The 22,060-nt window shown below is 44.0% G+C and overlaps 2 protein-coding genes and 1 long non-coding RNA gene across 4 annotated transcripts in view; 1 reads left to right on the forward strand and 2 right to left on the reverse strand.

Annotated features, from left to right (window-relative positions):
• The window catches only part of TESK2 (testis associated actin remodelling kinase 2), a 109,948-nt gene extending 100,842 nt beyond the window's left edge, over window positions 1–9,106 (reverse strand). The window contains exons 1-2 of one of the 2 annotated variants that reach the window (XM_068198618.1): window positions 8,686–9,106; window positions 5,090–5,211 (exon numbers count right to left, since the gene is read on the reverse strand). The gene's annotated coding sequence lies outside the window, so the exon portion shown is untranslated. Of the gene's footprint in view, window positions 1–5,089; window positions 5,212–7,344; window positions 7,428–8,685 lie in introns of those variants that run through there. The other variant, XM_068198619.1, reaches the window with a different exon arrangement.
• Window positions 9,107–9,882: 776 nt separating this feature from the next.
• MMACHC (metabolism of cobalamin associated C) lies at window positions 9,883–15,295 on the forward strand. Its single transcript, XM_068198636.1, has 4 exons — window positions 9,883–10,036; window positions 11,917–12,111; window positions 12,473–12,625; window positions 13,167–15,295. Exons 1-4 carry the CDS (start codon window positions 9,965–9,967, stop codon window positions 13,476–13,478), a joined length of 732 nt encoding a protein of 243 aa, XP_068054737.1. The 5' UTR covers window positions 9,883–9,964; the 3' UTR covers window positions 13,479–15,295.
• LOC137478664 (uncharacterized) lies at window positions 14,662–19,955 on the reverse strand. Its single transcript, XR_011001720.1, has 2 exons — window positions 16,008–19,955; window positions 14,662–14,765 (listed from the first exon to the last, which is right to left on the reverse strand). It is a non-coding gene; the product is annotated as an uncharacterized lncRNA (long non-coding RNA).
• Window positions 19,956–22,060: the final 2,105 nt, after the last annotated feature.

The raw sequence follows: 22,060 nt of genomic DNA on the forward strand, positions 1-22,060 counted from the left end.
AGCTGAGTTCTGACCTTCCAACCAGACGATGCAACCTCTGAGCTGGCCGGGTTTGGAGATGGACCATGGGCCACTTGTGTGGGCTTCACCTTTCCTGAGCAGCAAAGAGAACTGACAGAACCAGAAACCAACTGGTGCCAGCTTATGCATTTCTCCTTGGACACAGCTGTTGCTTCTGATGGGGTTTAGTTTTAATGGCTCTTAGGCTACGGCACGATTATATTACTAATTTGCAAGGGACCAAGAATCAACTGAATCACTTGGGTTTAAAGTTAAATAGAAAGGAAAGAAACACAGGTAAAAGAAAACCAGAGTTTGAGACCCATCTGCCTCTCTGACCTTCCCTCCTCTCTCCAGACTCATGTTTTGAAGGGAAAGGGATCTGAGAAGCTGAAAAGTGACAGGTCTAGAGCTGCTGTGCAATGGGCAGGGCTACCTGTGTTTCATGCCATTTCTGTGCCTACTCAGTTGTCCTTCATGTGTCAGTGTCTGTATTTTAGCTTTAGACACAGTATTTAACCATCATATCACACTGCAAGTCTGTAAATAAGGCTACAGAGGGTGTTCAGGGACTGAGAAACTGCCACGAGGAGCACAGGAGTGGACAAGGCAGTGTGTGGGTCTTGTAAGACTGAGCATCCCATAAGGATTTCCCATGGATAATAGTCTCCTGTGCTTGCTACCACTTAAAGCAGAATGAAAAAGGCATTCCACTGATCCAGGGAGCAGGAGTACAGAAGCAAGCCAGGGAGGCAGAGCAGTAAATTTTCAGTAATGAAGACTATGAAATTATGCAGAACCTGGAAGATTTTACTAGCTAGTGTTCTTCTTATACCCAGGGGAGAACAGAAATGCCTACTGTCATTTCCCAGATACCTGTGAAGGAAACAGCAGGCTGCACACTTCCACATTATTTATAGTTAATTTTCTATAACTACATCAAATCAGTATAAATATGGCTTTGTCATGGGGGAAGGGGGACAGTTTTTCTAAGTGTACCTCTTGAGCTTCTGCCTGTGACATGGCTACCTCTGCTTCACTACATAGCAGAAGTGAGACAGGAATCTTATTTCCAATATTCCTTTCCATCCCCCACAAAGAAAACAGAAACCATGCACTTATTGTCCATAAAACAGACAAATTTTCAGTCCTACTGACACATACCAAAGTGATAAGCAAAGCTGGAAGACCATGGCTGCAAATATAAGTCTCCCAGCAGTTTCCCAAAATTGATTGTGGTTTGGTTTGTTTTAATCTCCCAGAACTTTGTAACAAAACAACAGGCTTCAAAGTTCCCCACCCAAACACATTTGAATGAAGACTCTTGCTTTAATACTACTGGGATCATGTTTCCTCACAGAACTGAAAAAAATCAACCTTCATCCAGAACACAACTTCAAAACAATGTCAGAAGATAAAGCACTTAGAAGCTCCCAGAAGTGGACCTTCTAATTGTGATAGAGAGCTGGTGAACTAAATCCCCCACCACAGTTAATTCTGCAACATTGGTAAGGTTTTATAAGAAATCATTAACTACTACATGAAGGAAGCATAGATAGGTTGATAATCTTGTGCATTTCAAATACAAAGGGATCGATTTATTCATCTGCCTGACAGCCTGCACAGTCTTCCTTGTGCTTGTTCCCACTTCCTGCCCAATAAGTATACTTGAAAGACATATTCAACACAGGTCTGCTTCACATGCCCCAGCAGTTTAACAATGGTTAGCCTCAGTTCCTCTGTAATATTTTTCCTATTCAATGACCCATCAGCTAAATAACCCCCTGAACCACAAAACCAGCTTGATCTTGATCAGAATGACAGTGGTCACAGCTGCAAGAAAACAAGTACATGTTTGTTCCTACTGTTCAGCTCCCTCTCTGTTTACAGGTAGACCAGATTCCCCACCCTCAGATCAAATAAAGAGCTAAGTTCGTTACCAGAGGTATCCTCCCAGTCATAAAACAGGTCTCCCTGTGAAGAACTGCCCAGAATTAATATATCCCTGCAGCAGAAGTCTTTTGCTAGCTCTCTTTGAACTACAATGGAACATCTGTTGACAATCTCCCGCAGGGTAACTTCTCTCCTCCCCTGTTTTAATCTTCTCTCTCTTTCAGAAGTACACATCAGCTGCCACAGCATTAGAGTGTTTCCTTTCACTGGTCTTTCTTGGGACCAGTAGGAAGAGGGATGATCAGTAAGCTCTGTTCAGTATTTTCTTAAAAATTTGCTGTTATGTCCAGACTCCTGAAGCTTTTGATGCTGAATTACAGGTTCTGCTCGGAACAAGACAAGATTCATGGGTTCTTGAACATGACTTTCAGCCAGATTTAGACACTCATTTGGTTCTGACTGAGAAGAGTTTTACTAGGGACAACTGTAAATTAGCAAAGGATTCCTTTGCACTAGTCCTGGCTATGCCTTCTGATCACACAGACAAATAAACACAGCTAATTGCTAATTGCTTCAATTTCCCTTCTGATAATCTTAAGGGCAGGATGAGAAATTTTGCCCACTTTTTCAGAAGGATCTCAATATTTTTAGGTGGAAGGCAACCGTGGACAAAACTATTTGTGGCTGTCTAGCAGAAAGGGAACCTGTTTTCACAACGGACTTAGAGAAGTACTGGGAAAAGAGCTCCCTTTATTTTACAGAGTCTAAACTGGTGTCATTCATTCACCTCTTCCCTTCTCCTTCAACAGACAGCAATTATTAAATTATCTCAGAGGGAAATGGAATTAAAAAATTCAAACCACATAAGGAAAGTTCACAGAACCTTTTTCTACCACTGTGGCACTCTATTCTCATAAAGCAAACCAGCAACCTCCCCTTTAGGAGCGTCATGGAATTTTCTGTTCAAATAACAAGATTTCTCCACCTGTTTGTGGCACACAAGAGGAAGCATTTTACCAGCACTTGTCAAGTCAGCTGCTCCATATTGGGTCATGACAGGGTAAATCTATGGTCATTCTATATCTGTTCTTGCTGTGCACAGTCTCCCTAAAAGGAACAATCCAAGCTCAGCTCTGCATCCTAGAGCTTTAGATAGCCAACAGTGTAAGCACAGTCCAACATAACACAAAACTTACTGTATAACTGGGAGAAAACCCCTAAACATTTGAAGGCATTAGTAGAGAAAACACACTAAATTCTCTCAATTTGTTCTGGTCCACCAAGCGAGAGCTCAGAGGGCAGAATCATACATACCATCCCATGGGAGAGGGCTGAAGCAGAGGACTGTAGCTAGGAATTCTCTGACCCTGGAGGAACACCCCCACTGTAGCCAAGCACCACAGCATCTCTCTCTCTGCAAGCCAGCTGGCAGCTGCCAAAGCTGATTGACAAATCCCAAATCAGGCCCTGCACCAGTGTCTGGCCCCTGCAGAGAAAGAGCAGGACACAGAAAGGGTAGAAGGGACAGGTCTGAGCAAGGGGGCATGAGGTGGCAAACAACAGCTCAGGTGTCTGGCCAAGTGTGGAGCTGGGCAGTCTGTGAATGATTTCTCAAAATGGCTATTTCCCTTCCTGGAGTTGCTCCCCTTGGATCAGCCCCACACCTCACTGCTTCCACTTGTGGAAAATCCAGGGCACAAACAAGTGAAGAAGAGTTTGTCCACCCAGGGAAGCCAATATCCTTTCCATTTTTCAGTTGTTCCTGACAGTAAAGAGTGCATCTTTTAGTTAACATTAAAGGTCATGCAGCTCCAGCCCAGGCAGGTCATTGCTGAGATCATCACTCCAGCTATTTCTAGCCACTTCTCCAGCACTGCTTTCCTCCAGCTCAAAACACAGCCTGGAGATACATGTGCAATCTACACCAAAATACCAAAGAATAATCCGTCCCCAGCCTTTCTTACCCCATGTACCAGACCTGAGAACAGCAGCAGTCTGTGTCTATCCCCTCCAGCACTGCTGGTTCACTGTGCTCTGCAATTGTCTCAATCCCTATTAAAAACATCCTCACTTATCTCCCACTGAAACCAACGGAATACCAAGCAGAAATACCAACGAGCATCCTCACAAGCCATGTAAGCTCAAATAGAAACAGGTGCCCGTGGTTCCAAGTGTCCTAAGCTAGCAAGCTGCCAACACAGCTCCTGGGTGCCCCTGCCATAAGAACTCCTGCAGGGTTTCTCATGCTACTGTGTACAAATATTTGCTACCATAGTACAGCAAGAAGTACAACTAGCTGCTTACTATGAAATGAGGGGGTTTGCATGAACATTGGATCAGTAAAGCTCTGTATAAGAGTCCCCACCTGGCATGTGCCTCAGAATAAATGTTAGAGGAAAGCTTAACCCTTTGGTGGGACGTGCAGGCTTTTCAGGCATTGCCCTAACAGCAACCTGACATGTTACAACTGCATCTACAAAGCAGTTAATTGTAGCAGGTTTGCTAGTCAAGTCTGAATCAGCAGGATTAGTAAATTGGAAAAACAGCACACAGGGCAGTTTAATATGCCTTACAGCCTCCATTCATAAGAATCTTAAGCATCTTACTAAAGTAGGGCATGATTTTTTTTTATTTTAAAGGAGCATTAGCCCTTTGTTCCTGATTTCTTTTAATGCTAAGTGTTAATGCAAACACAAGGGGGTTTTATATCCTGAAAGCAAGGCATAAATCCAAAAGGATGAAGAGGCTAAGAGGCAAACCTTGAAGTGAGCAATTTTCACCTTCTCACTGGCTGTGTGTCAGCACCAAAACAAAAATGGAGCCACATTAAGAAATAGTATCTTGGCACTGTCAGAGGAAGTGATAAGTATCATAATTGGCCCTCACATGCAGCTTTTCATTACCCTGACACTACAGGGGGAGGGAGGATGAAAGAACAGACAGGCACACACATGTTACCTCTGTCCTGGCATAGCAATACTGCTCTCAGAACCAAGTTTTAAATCTGGCCCAAGTGCTAGGCCACTACTCCAAACTGTACTGTCTTCCTGCCTTGAGGCACCTAATACTCAACTGAGCCTCTAATCTGTATGACCTCTGGAATGCCCTGAACAGTAGAGCTTTGTCATCCACATCACAGCAGAAAACCTTTTCAGGTTCTTAAGATCCTGAGGGTGCAGGATCCAGCCACACTTACCTGCAGGCACCTCGATCTCCATGGCATTGGAAAGCTCGTTGGAGCTGAAGTGTCTGGGGTGGGAACCTCAGCCAAAGATGGAGAAAACCACTCTGCCTATCTCAGCAAGTTCTTGCTTCTCTCTAAATGAAATGAAAGAAACCAGCAGATTAGGCCAAAAGTTCAAGGATAGACTTGCTGAGTCTAAGCATCCTCTGCCTACATTTTGTGGCACCTATTATACATGGAGAAACTGCTGTTATTCCAATTTAATAGTATTTTCTTATTCTTACATGGGTACAAAGCAGTGGAAAACAGGTTCCATGACAGTCAGGAAAATATACTGGCAAAAATGTTCAGGCATTGGACTTCACCTGTCTGTGGCACCAAAGAGCTCCACATCATTCACGTTTAAACCACGAGGAATCAGCCACCTCATTTCTACTCTGAGACATGGCCACAAATGCCAAACCCTTCCCATACAGGGGTCAGTTTGTGTTGGAAAGGGACAACAGGACACCTGACCTTCCATAAGATTTCTAAACCAGAGGCTGGAAAACCATGTCCCAGACTGTTAGTAACATTGGAGTAAGTGTGAAATCATTCCTGTGACCTCTTCTTTCCCTGCAGGTGCCATGGAAGTTACTTCCTTCCAGAAGAGACTTTACACTTAATCTTTCAGCTCAGAGACTGTAGAGCTGATTGAAGGATAATGCTGACAGTCTCTGACACTCAGCAATGCCTGCTGGAACAGTAACTGGGGGTGAGGATGGGGTGGCACCACTTCGATGGGGTTTCCAACGGTCGTGCCTCATGCAGCAGAAGGCAGCTCTGCTGAGCAATTCAGTTGTGTTTTCAGAGATAAATGGGCTGGCAGCAGAACCTCTGCCTCCCCACCTAGCCCTGATCACATTGTTCTCTCAAATGTGCCAGCACAATTTTTTCCTGCAGCAGCACTGTGAACCACACCACTTCAGGGAAAAAAAAAATACAACAAAAAAGCCCAAACAATGACGCACTTGTTAGAACCAGCTCGGCTCCCTGATCAGATTTACAGCACACCAACAACTGCAGTGGCAGAAATTTGGGAGGCAATGTGCTGTGAGGCCAGGGCAGGAAAATGCAGAGAGATTGGAACATTTTAAGCTGATGTTGACAGCATAGACAATGTCTCATGAAATCAGAGCTTAACAGGTGGGAGGGTGACATAACAAGAGAAGGCATTAGGCTTTTGTAGAAAGAAATAAGGAATCAATATTTAATTACACGAGAACTGCAATGAAGTTGCATTATTGAAACCATCTCACCAAGTTGATACAATATTTTTTATCAAAGAAAACCTAATAATGAATCTACATTAACCTCCAGACTCAGTGTTCACCAACACTTCCCCACTAATAAAAATAGACATTTATATGCTTGTGGTCAAGAGCTAGAAAGATCAGAAAACAGACAAGGAATTAAGATGTCCTTTAACTCCATTTCAGTTACCAAATTGCCCTGACTGTTCAAACAATTTGTGTGAGTCTGTCTCTCTCACATTAGGTTGCTACCTAATGCAGAGCAATTGCTCTTTGCCAAGGTCAGAAAAAGGTTTCAAGAGCTGTGGATGGAAAGCAGAAGGAAAATCCCTTCTGTTACAATCAGTACAACATTGTGGCTTTGTCATTTACTGTTGTGAAGAACAATGAGAACTAATGATCCTTTTTTTATAAATGCTTCATGATAACACCAAATCACACTGTATCCCACGTGATAGCAGCATTAGCCTGAGGGAGATGAATGAGAGTATTGTGGTTTTCCTAATAATAGAAAAACCCACAAAGCCATACCTGGGACACAGACATATAGCTGCCTTCCCCCAGGGAAGTGAACCATATTCTCTGGATGCTGTTTTGCTGTAGCACAAAGCTGTCAGGGAGGAGAGAATGCTGGAAACAGTGACATGAACTCTCAGCTAGACCTGTGACAGTTCAGACATCTGGCAGCTGTCTGAGGGCAGCTGGGGTTGGACAGAGGGTACAATGAAACAGAGCCAAAAAGATCTAAAGATCTTCAACAAGGAAGCTGAGATGTCACTCATTTCTCTCCAGGGAGCAGGGCAGAGCCCTTGGTAGGGGTGGGGGTGAGCAAGGGCCAAGCTAGCAGAGGTTTGAGGCACAAACAAAGCCAGTTCCCACCATCTGACCTCGGGGAGAAAGGAATGTGAGAGATGGGGAAACTGGGAAGGAATTAGAGCTCAGGCATTGCAAATGAGCACCTCTACTTAAATTCACCAATTATCTCAGTCATTGCAGTAAAATGCAAGTAAAGTACTGTCCAAACAGCAGCAAGGAGACTGCCCTGACAGAGGGCCTGGGTAGGAGACAGCAATGCTCCTGGTTAAACAAGGCAGATGAGGCGGCTCAGGGAACAGCTCCAAGGACAGCTGTGAAGGGAACAGCAGGTACCCATCCTCCACACCCACGCGGAATGAGCAGATGATGCCGACCCTCAGGATACAAACGTCTCAGCACCAGAGGCTGCCATTTAGAATCACAGAACATCCTGTGTTGGGAGGCAGCTGTAGGTTCACAGTTTGTGGTAGTTGGGAGTGGGGCTGCGATGGAGCCTCATCCCCAGGGGGTACAGCTGTGCAGGACAGGTGACCAGCACTGAGGGTAATGGGACATGGAGGGCTGAGGTTACTGACCAACCACCAAAGGGAACAGCGGGCACACAGGTGTAAGGCATGGAAGATGAGGGGAATAAAAGGTTGCACTGAAGAGCAATAAATGGTGGAGGCTTTCTGATGGGGTGTGGTGCTGGGCTGTACGGGGATGATTAAAGCTTTCTGATATTGTTCGGTGGTGCTCTGTGTATCGTGGCTGTCTTGACTGTGGCATGTGCTGTGACAGGGACTCACAAGGATTGTCGAGTCCAACTTCTGGCTCTGCATAGGACAACCCCCAAAATCACCTGTGCATCTGGGAGCATTGTCCAAGTGAACTCTGGCAGGCCCAGGGCTGTCAGCCCTTCCCTGGGGTCACCCCCTTCATGAGCTGCCTCAGAAGGACTGAACACCTGTCCTGCACTTAGCCAAAGATCAGCTCCAGGAGAGGGCAGACACAGAAGTCAAACCTGCCACAAGCCTTGCCAGTTCAGGATTGAAATGGAAGAGCCCACCTCGCAAAGCTGGCAAATCTGTCACCTTCTGCACCAGTAAAGCCAGAGCCACACCTGGAAATGAGCTGTGCTCCACAGGCAGCTACAAAGGACAGCTGGCAAAGGAGAACAGCAGGATGAGATCAGTTCCCAGCATCTCTGAGCTTGCCAACCCAGCACCTGTGGGAGCCATTTCCACAGCAGGAGCTGTCCTGCAGAGCTCTGAGCAGCCGCCAGCCAGCAGCACCCTCCTGTGACACATTCCTGCCGCTCCCACACAGCTGCTCCGCCTGAAACCCAGGAGCTGCACTTGTTCCTGCAGCGGACGTGGACATGGGCATCCCAAATTCCCTGAAGGGGTGTCCCCTCCACCTGATGTGGCCCAGCCTCTGGCGAGTGCTCCACGCTTCCTTCCTGAGTTTGTACGAACTGTAAGATTGCGCTCTGTTAGACTGAGCTTTGTGGCTGCTCACCTGAAAGACAGGGGACAAGCACTGCCAAGTGTTTTCCAGAGGCAGCCTCTGATCCAGCACAGCACTAAGCCCTTCAGACAAATCTCGGAACAACTGAGAAAAAGAAGAGAGCTGGACATATAACATGCCAACACAGGCAAAACCCTCTTATTTCCAGCATCAAAGATGCAAAGCCCTTTCTGCCTTGTATCCAACTCTTTCTGCTCACTTGTTGAGCAGGGAGATGAAGCAACTTTGTGCCAGGCTACACTCAGCCTGTTGTTTCTTCAGCAGGACTTCAGAAACCCAGACAAGAAGTGATCTGTGAAAGAGGCTCCTGTAACTATCAGTGCTTTGGTTCCACTGCCTTTACTTTCACTACTCATAGCTTATGGATCTGCTCCTGCGGGAGCTCTTTCTGCTGTTTTTGTCAATCCACAGACTGATACTGAATGTGAGCGGATGGGCGGAAACAGGATTCTGTATGAGGATTACTTACAATTTAGTCCAAAAAAGAACATAGTTAGTGGTCTGGTGCAACTTCACAAGCTGGAAATACAGGGAGGTCTGGAAAGAACAAACCGTAATTCTAAACATAACTGACAGGATCCATCTGCCCTCCTAATAGAGAAGGCATGGATATAATAAGGAGGAGCTCTTGGGCTACTAGAAGATACAAGGAAACTCCACAAAGCAGTAAGTTTGCACATCTGAGGTAGCTCTGTCCCCAGGAACTTGCACACTTGGTGTCCTGAACTTCATGAACCCCAGGACTACAGGCTGGAGAGCATTGCACAAGTACTATAAGGAATGTGATAAGCAGCTATAAAGATTAGGGTACGGAGATCCAAATCTGAGGCTCAGTCTCCAGTATGGCAAGTGCCTTGGTAGAGAATGCGGAATCTGCAAAGAACGCGTACTTTCAGAAGGGGAAGGAGAAAGGCTCGCCAGCACAGAGGCCTCACTGTTTCAGTGAGCAGCACCCTCCCACAGGCACAGGTGGGGCTTTCCCACAGAGTGTGAGGTCAGGAAAACGCGCCTAATCCCTGGCGGTGTGACAGGGACGGGCACGAGGCCGGGAACGGCGAGGGGACGGCGGCTGGACTGCGCTTCCTGAGCATGCTGGGACATGGAGTCCCCTCCGGGGGGGCCGGCGCGGAGGGGAGGGAGCCGCGCACTACAACTCCCGCGGATCTTTGCGCGCCGCGCCGTCTCCTAGGAGACGCCAGGATGCGCGCCGGGGGTCCCGCCGGGCCGGAACTACCGCTCCCGTGGTGCCCCGCGCGCCGCCGCCGCCGCCATGGAGCGGCGCGTGGCGGAGCAGCTCCGCAGCGTGCTGGGCCCGCTCGGCCTCGAGGCGCACGCCTTCAAGGTAATGACGTCACCGTGACGTCACGGGAATGGCGTCACTGCTCCCGGAGCTGAGGGACGGCGGGGCGGGGAGCGGGTCCCGGCGCCGCGCAGGGGCCGGGGGGTGCCGGGGGTCGGTGTCCCGGGGAGCTCGGGGCGCCCCTCGGCCGAGCGGGGCGGGGAACGCCCGGCGGAGCCGCTGCGGCGGGCGCGGGTCGATGCGCAGCGCGGGGTCCGGCCGGCCCGCCCCGGAGCGCCGGGCAAGGTGACCGCAGCGGCTGCGGCTGCTCCGGCCCTTGGTGCGGGCCCCTGGCCGGCGGGGTCGGGGAGTTACGAATGACACATCTGCCCCAGCAGACGACAAAGTCCTTTAGGTGAGCTTAAATTTTAATCTGAGTGCGGGAGCACCTGCCTGTGGAAGTGCTGACCACCTCATCCGCTCCTCTGACCTCTGTTCTGCCCGTGGAAGGGCCCCCCTGCAGCCTCTGCCGCTGTCCCCTGTCCAGCTCGAAGTGCGGAGGCTCCTTCCTTGCCTGCCCCAGGGCAGTCTGCAGTAAATCAGTCTGCAACATCAGATACAAATCAATCTGCAATCAACGTGCCCTGCCCTTGGGGAATGTTGTATCTGTCACCTGAAATATTTTTATTTCCTGCTATGATCTTGTTTGCATAAAAAGTACAAGGTAATGAGAGAAGAGCCTCTAGAATTTGGAAAAATCACTGCTGCTTGCCTAAAACACGTCAGCAGAATTTGGGGCAGAACTCAGATGAAAAGACTGTAGCTACCGGAGGGGAAACCTTTTAGTCCTCTAGCTCTCTCCAGGTTCCATTCTGAAACACCCAGACCTGGTGCACTGACTGATGTTCACTGGGAAACGAGCAAAGCTTAGATTCACATCTCTCTAATTCCTTGTAACATCTCAGTTCAGCACCTTCAGAGCCACAAAACTGATTCAACTCAGCGGTTCATATAAGAATGTAAACTTTATAGTGAATCTGGTTTTTGTTCTGTTTCCTCATGGGCAGTCTGGCTGCCACTGCCAGCTGCAGAGTCACTATCAAAATAATTGCACTGATTATTTAGAATAACCAGTACATTTAATTTTCAAACTTTCTGTTCCATGACTCAGCATCTCTCTGACTGTTAGACCTGGCCTTGTGGCACCTCGGGAGAGAGGGAGTTGTCATAACCTATGAAAAGACTGATGTTGCTGTGCAGGGCATTAGGAGTGGGGTGCAGGGGGTTTGGGCCATTTCCTCCTGCACTTGGCAGTTGCAGGTCTGAGCCCTGTCCTCCTGGTCATGCTTCCTGCTGCCCTGGCTTGATCTCTCATTTCTGGACTGTGTTATAACATGTCCAGCCCTGGGATCAAATATCCAAACGTGGCTGTGTCATAATCCACATGCTACTGGTAACAAATATTTTTAGGGGGGGCTTAGCACTGCCAAGAGCTTCACATCCTTCATTCCACACAAGTGTTTCCTGCAGAAGTAAAACATGCAACTTGTCACACAAAACAGAAGTGCCAGTTTCTTGCTGGCCCAAGATAAGAGAAAAAAAAACCCCAAACCTGTAAAAGCTTTATCTGAACCAAACAATCTGATTTGCATTGGCAAGACTGATTGCTCATACTTCCCTCTAGGTTTCTGAGCAGAGCTGGATAAAGGGCAGACTGGAGCTGAATGCTGTGTGTGATTCTTATCTCACAGCTCTCAGCACAGCTTTCCCAAACTCTGAATCCTGGTGTGCAAAACAACTTGGTTTGAAAGGAAGGCTCTGGGCAGGTTGCCCATCTGGGTTGCAAATGAAGGGGGCTACAGTTACTTCCACATTTTTACATTCCTGCATGTCCACTAGAGTGGTGTCTGTGTTCTAATGGAAATTTGTGTTTCTTTGCCAAGGTTGGGTGGTACAATGCTGTTCTCCAGCCAACCTTCCACCTCCCCTACCCAGACGACACACTGGCCTTCGTGGTCCTTAGCACGCCGTCCATGTTCGACAAGGCCCTTAAGCCTTTTGTGAAAAAAGAACGATTGAAAATAATCAGGGATCCTGTGGATCAGTGTGTTTCCCATCATTTATCACGTGCGAAGGAGGTAAGAAGCCGAAACACCGATTCCATGTAGCGTTGTGGCACATCACCAGGTGGGTTGAGCGGCAGACAAAGCCCTGCGGGCTCCAGCCCTGCTCTTTGGAAGGGTGAAGCATTATTCATGAAGGCGGGAGCATCAGCAGGCTTTGGCTGCTTTACTTGTATGTTCTGCCTCTGGATTACACCGTGCAGCTGTGAGGCACAGGCTGAATGCCCACAGCCTCAAACCTGCCAATAGAGATAAAATTCAGCAGCAGGATGGGAGTCTGCAGGCTTCCCATGTGCCCGATTTGCTGCCATCCAGCAGTTCTGGAGTGGCAAAGCTTTTTCCATGAGCCTGGCCTGATGTTTTCAAATTTTCCCAGAAATTCCCTGACCAGAGGGTGGATGTCATGTTTGACTACGAGATGCTGCCGAGCCGAAAGCCCAAGTTCCTGGCACAGACAGCTGCCCACGTTGCTGGAGCTGCGTATTACTACCAAAGGAAGGATGTGAAGCTCGATCCTTGGGGGAAAAAGGTGAGGCAGAAACACAGTCTGGGAAGAACCACTGAACTGCAACCATTGAACTGTACAATGATTGTTTGCTCACTAGTCACTAGTTCATCTTGCAGGAAACTACAAACTCCAGAGGTTCATAAAGTGTTTCATGTGGGAATTGGAAGCTTCCAAGATTCTTCAGGGTGGTAGGGAGATGTGCATGGAGAGAAATATCTTAATGTGTTAAACCTACTTAGACAGAAGAATAACTGGCAGTGTAAAGGAAAACCTGTTGCTTAGAGCATTATAGAGTGTGGGGGGGGAAATGCTCTGTGGTTAATTTCTGTAATAGATTTTCAGAAAGGAACCTCTCCCCACATTCCAGGGAGGTGCGTGTGGGCACAGGAAAATGGGAGTGAAATGCAGTGCTTCAAGCAACATGTTCAGGAAAATTTTCCCTTCTGCTCTGTGCAGCACTGCAAGAGAAGGTTGGGAGAGTGAGAATCATCTGATGCTTCAAACTCTAGCCTTGATTAGACACAAAGTGAGGCAGCCTGGATATTTTTTTTTTTCCTTCCAGAAGATCTTTGGCGTTTGTATCCATCCCAAGTATGGTGGCTGGTTTGCAATCCGGGGTCTCCTGCTCTTCCCAGACATTCAGGTGCCGTTCCTGGAACAGCCCACCCCTGTTGACTGTGTGAGCACGGAGGAGAAAAGGATTGAGCTGCTGGAGCAGTTCAATTTCCACTGGCAGGACTGCCGCTACAGGGACATCATTGAAGTGAAGGAAAGGTACTCGGAGGAGCAAAAAGCCTATTTTGCCACTCCTCCAGCCGAGAGGTTCCGGCTGCTGGGGCTCTCACAGGAAGCCCAGAGAATCACATTTCACTGAGAAACCGGCTCGGTGGAGGGCAGAGGGCAGCAGAGGGTAACTCATGAGCACCGGCATTTCCTGGTGCCGAAGAGGAGGAGGAGGATGGTTATGCTGGTACAGACATGGCAAATCCGAGCAGCCTCAATGCAGACATTGCAATCAAAGCTTCCCAGAGAGAGGAGCGCTGCTCCGCGGTCTGGGGAAGGTGGGAGCCGTCTGTTCTGTGCTGCTGCTGATCTGGGGTGTCCTTTGGGGAGTCCAGTAAGGTGCCATTAGCCTTTGGTTGGGAGTAGTTTAGAAATCCTGGCAACTTCAAAATCGGTGCTGGTCATTGGAGAAATCACTTTTGTTCTCAAGAATTTTCTTTCCGAATGTTCTGTTTCTATTCTTTGTAGGTGTAAAAAAAAAAATCAGTCATTGTACTACTTAGTTGGATTTTGTCCAAACTTGGGGCAGATACTTTTTTAGATGTAGCCAGCATTTTATTATCCTGTGTCATGACTCTCCCTAGGGAACAGATGTCAAGTCTTTACAGTCTTGCCTAGGTCACAATTAAGCATTTATCAATTCATAGAGCTGACTGGAATATTTGGAAAGATGCTGAGTTAATGTCCATTGGAGGTTTTACTCACATTAAGATAACTGACTGAAAAAGACAATTCTCGTGGCCTTTTCTAAGGTAGACCACATATGTGTTAAAAGTATTTTTCAGTGCCAGCACTCAGCACACCCCCACAGTTACTGCCAAGGTTTCTGGTTGCTTTCTTTGTGGCAAAGATTGTAAACCTGCACACACGTAAAAGCCATGGCACAAGGCCTTGTCACGTGCACAGGCAAACAAGCACAGAAAAAAGGGAAATATTAATGACACGTTACTTATATTGCTGCATAAAACATGTTCAGACAGAAACATTTTTTACATGACTTTGTCCTGTTACATTTGTTCAGAGGCTACAATGCACCTGGAAATAAGGAATTAATTTATCTTTGAGCAATTTGAGGCTCAGATCTTGTTAAAGTAATATAATACATTAAAATAATATTTTGTGGGAGTTGTTTTACTAGACTGCAGTGCAATGCTGCAAATGGAGAGGAACTTCTTTCCTTTTGATGGTATCAACATGATGATGAAGAAATACTCACTTTGCAGAACTGAGCCCTTTCTTTTTATGTCAGAATTCTTCAAAGCTTTTGGAGACTCCACCACAAAGGTTGCCCTCACCATTGTTCACTGCTTGATACAGTTGCTCAGAGTCCGTACACTAACTCATTGTAATCCAAATTCAGGATAACAAATTTGCTTCCCTGTAAACAGAGTAGTGAGCGTGTGATCACTGGGTTTGTTCACTGCATTTACTGTTACAAAAAAGTCTTTGTTGCTTTCCATGCTTTGTTCATCTCTGACTAAGGCAGACACCTGACTTAGAATGTGATAGAGGTATTGTGATGTTTAATTTAATGAAAGAATGAAATTTGTTTAAAATCTGTTCTTTTGTTACAGATTTACTTCTGGTTCTAATTTGTTTGATGTTTCAGAACTTTTAATCTGAACTATAATTTAACAGGGGCTTGAGGTAATGGCCATGTTAGTAACAAAGACAAAATACTGATTCTGTTAGAAGGATAAATATAGATTTGAATCAAATCTATCTTTTTATATTACAATTTAAAGTAAATTATTTTGATTTTTTGGTATTGATTTCTTACAAATATTTAATATTTTGTCTTAATTTATTAAACAGATTATCACGGTCACTGCATTTCAATTTCTGTAATTTATTTCTCTTCAAATGGTATTTTGGTTACTAAATATACAAAGTTGTAAGTAAACCTCAGTACTGAGTATTTTTATTTAAACAATGCAGTTCTTAACTTGTGGAGAACTCGAGATGTTCAAGGTAGAATCAATCATGGTGTTTTAATATCCTGAAAAGAGTGAGATACCTAAGACACACACAGTCCAGTATCTGAAAACTAAGAAAAAAAATGGTTATCTTAGCAGGAGTTGGTAAACTATTATCACAGGCCCACTGGGATATAAAAAAATAAAACCTACATCACATTATGAGTAAGTCCAATAAAGGTTTATCTTTCCCAGGTCATTTCAGCAGGAGCATTAACAGCAAGCACCATGGCAGTGCAATTCTCATTTCTTCCTCTGTTCTTAACAGTAACAAAAGTTCCAGATGTCCAGTGAGACATAACTGAGGGACTTTCCCTCAGCAGCATTAAAGTAAGACCTGTAAGTACTGGAATTTTTACTGGTTACAACCTATTAGTGAACAGAGTCACAGATCTGTGTTCCTTGTGCTTCTGGGAATACAGTTGTGTCAAGCAGAACAGAGTGCAAATATTTAGCAATATCCATTCCTACTACAGTGATTTTGGAGTGACTTGGACTGGGCACTACTTTTTTTCTCTCAGCCAGCTCACTGAGATCCACAGCTGCACAGTGAGATACACAGTGACTAGATTTCTCCCCTTCCTGGGTGGAGTATAATGGCTTTTGTCTTATAAAATTGAAGTTTGAGAACCTGTTTGACTTACCTCATCTCTTGGGACAAGACCAGACATGATGAGGAATGGATCAGCCTTGGATCCTGAGGCATTGTGAAGGCATTCTTAGTTTCAGCCCTTGCAAATGTCAAACAAGTAATTGCAAATACTTGGATAGATTTACTAGTTCAAGTATCACATTTTACATTTTTAGACAAGCTTTTCTCTAGATCGTAATTTTTAAACATTTATTAAAGACTCTTTTCCTCAGTATAACCAGTAGGGAGAGTATTCAATAGCTGAACAGGAAAAATAAAAGAAATTAAAAGCAACTTGAATTTAAATTCAGTTTTAGCAACAAGGTATTCAGTACATTTCAAGCTAATAAAATAGTTTATGGAGAATTAACAAATTTGTAATACATTTACAATTCTTACTATCCTTATGTTTTCCCTATTTTTACTTCATTAACCTAAAAAAACCTGAGATTTTTATAACAATTAAAGATTTGACAGACAATACCAATTAAATACAAAGCATAGTCTAACCTGGTGACCAGCAGCCATCAGAGTTGTTGCTCAGAAAAACACCTCTGAAAATACTGTTGGTGGTTTTTGGTACCAGTTTGAATCAGTTACATCTCTGTGGTACAATAATAAGCACCAAAGTTTCTTTGTGGTATGAAGAAGAGTGTGGCAAACTTAATTCCTGATACTGACTTGTTTCTTTCTCCCATAAAAAGAGTGGCTTGTAACAATGCTGTTTTCCTCTGAACTGTGGAATACTAAAGATGTTTTGCTGTATAAATCAGTGCTGGTGTGTCAGACAAAAATAGCCAACCTGAGGAGAGCAGGGAACTCTTCTAGTTTGTTGTTTTGATGAGGGTTTTAGAGTCTGCTTTGGGTTGAGTTTTTTGCTATGTTTTTGTTTTGGTGGTTTTTTTTAGGGCTAGATTGCCCTCCTCTGGATCAGAAGCATAATTTTACTCATTCAGTATAATACTCATGGTCTTATTCATTTGTGACCAAAATTGTTGCTGTAGCTATTATTTGATATGGGTTGTATTTCTGAGAATGCACATTGACTTGAATTGAAATTGAATCAAAAACCCCTTGAGTTAAGACTGATGTATTTCAAAAAACAATACAGTGGCAGCTACTGGTCAGTGCCAGTGTGGTCATCAGCACTCTTTGTTAAGCCTCATGCAAAAAGTGTATTTAATAAATTAGCTTTGAATACTGACTTCAGCAGCAGCAGTTCAAAACTCTTCCTCTGAGGGAAGTGGTTTTGCTGTTCACTGCAGCAAAGAAACAGCTGCACCTCTGCAAGCTGAACCTTCACAGATTCATCCACCAAAATAGACAAATGTATTCATGAGAGGGTTTTTGCTGTTACACTGGCTTCCTGTGCTATCATGTATCCTGTGACAGATCATCCATCACGTTTCCTTCAGAAAACAGAACAGAGCACTTCCCTTCTAGGTTTTCAGGGAGGAAACAGAGCACCAAGGAACATAAATGAGCTTTTCTTTTACCTCTGTGATTGAAAAAGATGTTCACATTCCTTAGGAAATATGGTGGGAAACTTGAAAGAATTGAATATTTTGTCATAAAATGAGCAGGAAGAAATTTTAGTGGAATGATTAAAATCTCTCCAGTAGTATACCAAGAGCTGCAAAATGTGATTATATATGCATACAAATATTTGAAATGGCTACAACCATCCACTAATATTACATCTATAATTCTCATGTTATCTTTGTTGATGTATGTACATAACTCAGTGAGAAAGCAATTTTACTTTTAATAACTGCCTATGTTTTCCCTCAAAAACGTTGAAAAGTTCTGAAGATCAGACACATTTACACTAAGTTGCTTGGGGTTTTTTTTCCTCATGTAGAACAAATCATGGGACAGGAAAATTCCTTTAAGTGGATTACAGAAGGAGTGGAGGGATTTTTCTGTGCTTCCTAAATTTATGCAGAATCATTGCTTTTTCTGTGAATGTATAACCCCTCTTATTCCTTTTAAAGGAATTAGTCTTAGGTTTTAATTTCATGTCATAACCTTTTTCCAGTATTGTTCAGACTAGTCTTCCTGACTCATTCACTGTTGCTTCAGTCTTCCAAAATGTAAAAAACTGCCTTATTGTTGTGAAAGGTGAATTTGATGAAATACATCAATTTTAGGCTATGATGTTTTCAATCAAGTGTAGACTGAAGACTTTTTTTCCTTCCTAGACAAAGTACTGGTTTCATTCATCAGTGCAGATACTTCAAAAATCTGTTGCTGTGGAATATGGAACATAAACTTACTGGACTTGGTGTCAGAGGACAGTGCAACCTTAATGACTTCACATATATTTAGTCACATATCTGTGCCCAAACGGTTTCTTGCACAGAAACATTCTAAATTCAGACATGTGTCCCTATAATATGTACAGTGATTCAAGTTTCAGGTGAAAGAGCCAAATTTCCCATTGGAGTCCAAACCTTTCATCACTAGGTGTGGTGAGAATTGCTGCTCACAGGCTCAGCTCTCATTCAGGAGCACTGCAAACAACTCACAGCCTGTTCTCCTGCAGCCACCCAGGGGTGTGCAGCACAGGGCTGTTGGTAATGCAGAGCTGTTTGACTCTACATTAAAGGCAAACTCCTATTTTTTCTTTCCAAGGATTAAAAATAGAGCTACTATATTCATGAGCAAAAAACGTTGCTTAGATTTCCTTGTTCAGTATTCTTTTTGTATGTACCATTAAATTGTATTGTATAAAAAGGAGACAATAACAGCTCTAACACTTTCTGAATTAATTGTCCAAACATGCTGCATTCCACTACTCTGCAATTCCCTCATTTCACCCTTTGCAAATTAGAACCAAGACATTTCTGGTTTACGTCCTCTATCTGTCTAGCAATATACATCAGAATACACAGAGCAGACTGTCATGTAATACAATACTGAACACCAGACCCACTGAAAATTTCAGACTATTAATGCAATAAACCTGAATATTTTAATATAATCTTTACATAACTGTTATTTTGATGTGTAACTTCACTAAAAGCTGCTTTCATGGAGCTTTTGCAAACAGACTTTCCTAACCAAAGGGCATCATTTTGCAATACCTGTGAGATACAAAATGCTTGCTTTTGTTCTTTGAACTTTATTGATTTGCTGGACAGTCCAATAACATATTCAACAAAGGCCTGATAAAAAGGATGGAATACTTGTTAAGAGAAAACACTAGATTGAAAAAGAAAATAGTACTTTTAAACTTTATTAACTTTTTATACTGTTTTTCAGAACTACTGAGAAGCTCACTTTGTAACAAGGTTATAATTCTTTAAACATCAAGAGGCAATTTCCTTCTTCTAAGCATCTAAATATAAATATGCAGTTGTTAATTTTGAAATAACTAACTCAGAAGTTGCACAAAGTTGAGTAAAGGTTAGGTTCTGTATGTTGAATATCGAACATCACATCCTGTATATGCCAAGATATAATATATAGAATTTATGTCTGATGCACAGCTTTGAATTATACATTCCAAAAAAAAATCAAGTTGCTCCTACACAAATGCTATTTTCTGAAAACTTAATTACAAATATCTGTCACAAACATGAGGGAATATTTTTTTTTATTCTAGATATGAGAGAGCACAATGTGTGTGTATTGGGTTTGTGGGGGTGTGACAGGGGTGGTGGCTTCTGTGAGAAGCTCCTCAAAGCTTCCGAGGAAGCCAACCCCAGCCATCTGTGGGATAACAGAGCTAAGAATGGGGGACAATTGTGCAACAACCTGCAACTGCAGAGAGGAGTGAGAATGTGAGAGAAACAGCTGTGCAGACACAAGGTCAGTGACAGAGGGGGAGGAGCTGCTCCAGAGCAGATTCCCCTGCAGCCTCATTATTTCTCATTATCCTATGATTGGTAATAAAATTAAGCCAATTTCCCAAGTATGTTTTGCCTGACACAGTAACTGGTGAGTGATCTCTCCCTGTCCTTACCTTGACCCATGAACCTTCCACTCTATTTTCTCTCCCCTGTCCAGCTGAGGAATGGTTACATAAATCCCCAGGAATCACAGCAATCAGCAACAAATTAAGAGATCTAGGATAGAGACACAGTAAAATATATTTCAGTTTCCCTTCACCTGACTATTCTAAAGAAATAAATGAATTTATTCTTTATAATAAGCACTCAAACTAGGAAAATAGATGTGCAGTCACTCACACATTAAAAAATAGCAAATATCCTATCTATCCTTTCTGATTTACATCTTCAGGGAAAATCCCACTAGGCAACTATCCATCCTGTCAGATTCATGTACTGCTTGAGTGAGTTTTTTACCTCACTGGGAAATATGGCACCTGTTGATTGTGAAAGCAAAAGCAGTTTGTAATTGTTATGAAAATACAATCTACATCTTGGTACATGGAAAAACTCATCGTTATTAAATTATAGTTATTTGAATATCATAAAAGTTACACCAGTCTAAGATGTCATGATGCAAGGAGTGGGGTGTAAGCCCCAGAACATTTACTGGAGGAGATTCCAAGCTACGTCTGAATCAATACAGACTTAAAGAAATAAACTTAGACTCTTCTTGGTTTGAAGAAGTTCTGTTACCCATTTTTTGTTTGTTATTTTCTTGGAAATGTAAATAATGTAAACATTAAAATGACAGCATAGCAAACCTTCTTGGGAATGACTCATGTGGCTGAAGAATAAAAACAAAAAGTTTAATGGCATTGATTCCCACTCTCAATCCTTAGGCGCACACATGCGATACAGTTCCTAATCCACATGGATTTTGTTTCTCAGCTGTTTGCAGTTTCCGCAGTATCAGCACTCACCTGTGACTGTGATGCTTAAGCAGGTACAGTTTGTAGCCTCCCAGTGTGGGGGAGCTCAAGGTGGGCAGGGCACACAGGAAATGACAGCATGTGGAGGAAACTCCTCACACCAGAGGAGTGGGATGAAGAAATGAGCACAAGGGGCGCTTCTACAGGACACTGCTATGCCCAGATGTGCTGCAGGGCAGCTCTGACCCCTCCTCCTGATAGCAGCCACAGTGGGACACAGCAGCTGCTGGGGTTGGAACCACCCTCAGACCCTCACCTTCCTCCCAGGGCCTGGGATGGGCACATAAAGATCCCTTTTTGGAGAGAGGTTCAGGAGCAGAACATGAGAGAACCCCTTTATCCTCTATGTCCAGGCGTAGGTGACTGAGTAGTTACAAAATCACCCTGTACAACTACCTATAAGGGGGTCATAGTGAGGTGGGTTCAGTCTCTTCTCCCAACTAATAGACAATGAGACAGGAGGAAATGGCCTCAATTTGCACCAGGGTAGGTTTGGATTAGATACTAGCAAAAGTTCCTTCACTGGAAGGGTGGTTGGGCATTGAAACAAGCTTCCCAGGGAAGTGGTACAATTATCATCCAGAAAGTATTAAAAAAATTATGTACATGTCACACTTGGAGACAAAGTGCCCTCCAAGTAACTGCTGTAATTGATTTACATTTCAAGGCTAATGTAACAACTAAGGTAAGTTTTGCATTAGCTTAGCCCAAACTTTACTCCTTTTCACTTGCTAGAAAAGAAAGTTCGGTAACTTCTTACTCAGCCAAGCTAATTTATATTCATTTTACTTTGAACCATATAAATGCCCCTGTTACTTATCAATGTCTTCCTGGGAAGCTGGCCTCATTTGTTATCTTGAGACTTTGGATTTTTAAAAAATTAAGCAGAAGTGATCCAGCTAAACACTACTTTCACATATGTTCATGGGGATTAGCTATTTCAGTGGATATTGAAGTATTTGGTACCAAGGCTTCTGTCACATACTTTTTGGAGCTGTACAAAACAAGTTTACTACTCAAGGCATACAACTTTCACTTCTGAGTGACACAAGTAGCCCTGGGCCTCATCTTTGGTGTTGCTGACTTTAAGCAGGACAGAACTTGTTTACAACTTGAGCTGAAGATGGTTACAAGGTCTGCTAAGAATTTAATCGTTACAGGTACATTAAGATCACAGGGCTCTAACTCCCTTACCTTGTCAGGCAAGAGCTCACACCCAAGTCCTCAGCTTTGAAGTTTAG

This window comes from Anomalospiza imberbis, chromosome 9 (genome assembly GCF_031753505.1).
Source record: "Anomalospiza imberbis isolate Cuckoo-Finch-1a 21T00152 chromosome 9, ASM3175350v1, whole genome shotgun sequence".
NCBI classification, from domain to species: Eukaryota; Metazoa; Chordata; class Aves; order Passeriformes; family Viduidae; genus Anomalospiza; species Anomalospiza imberbis.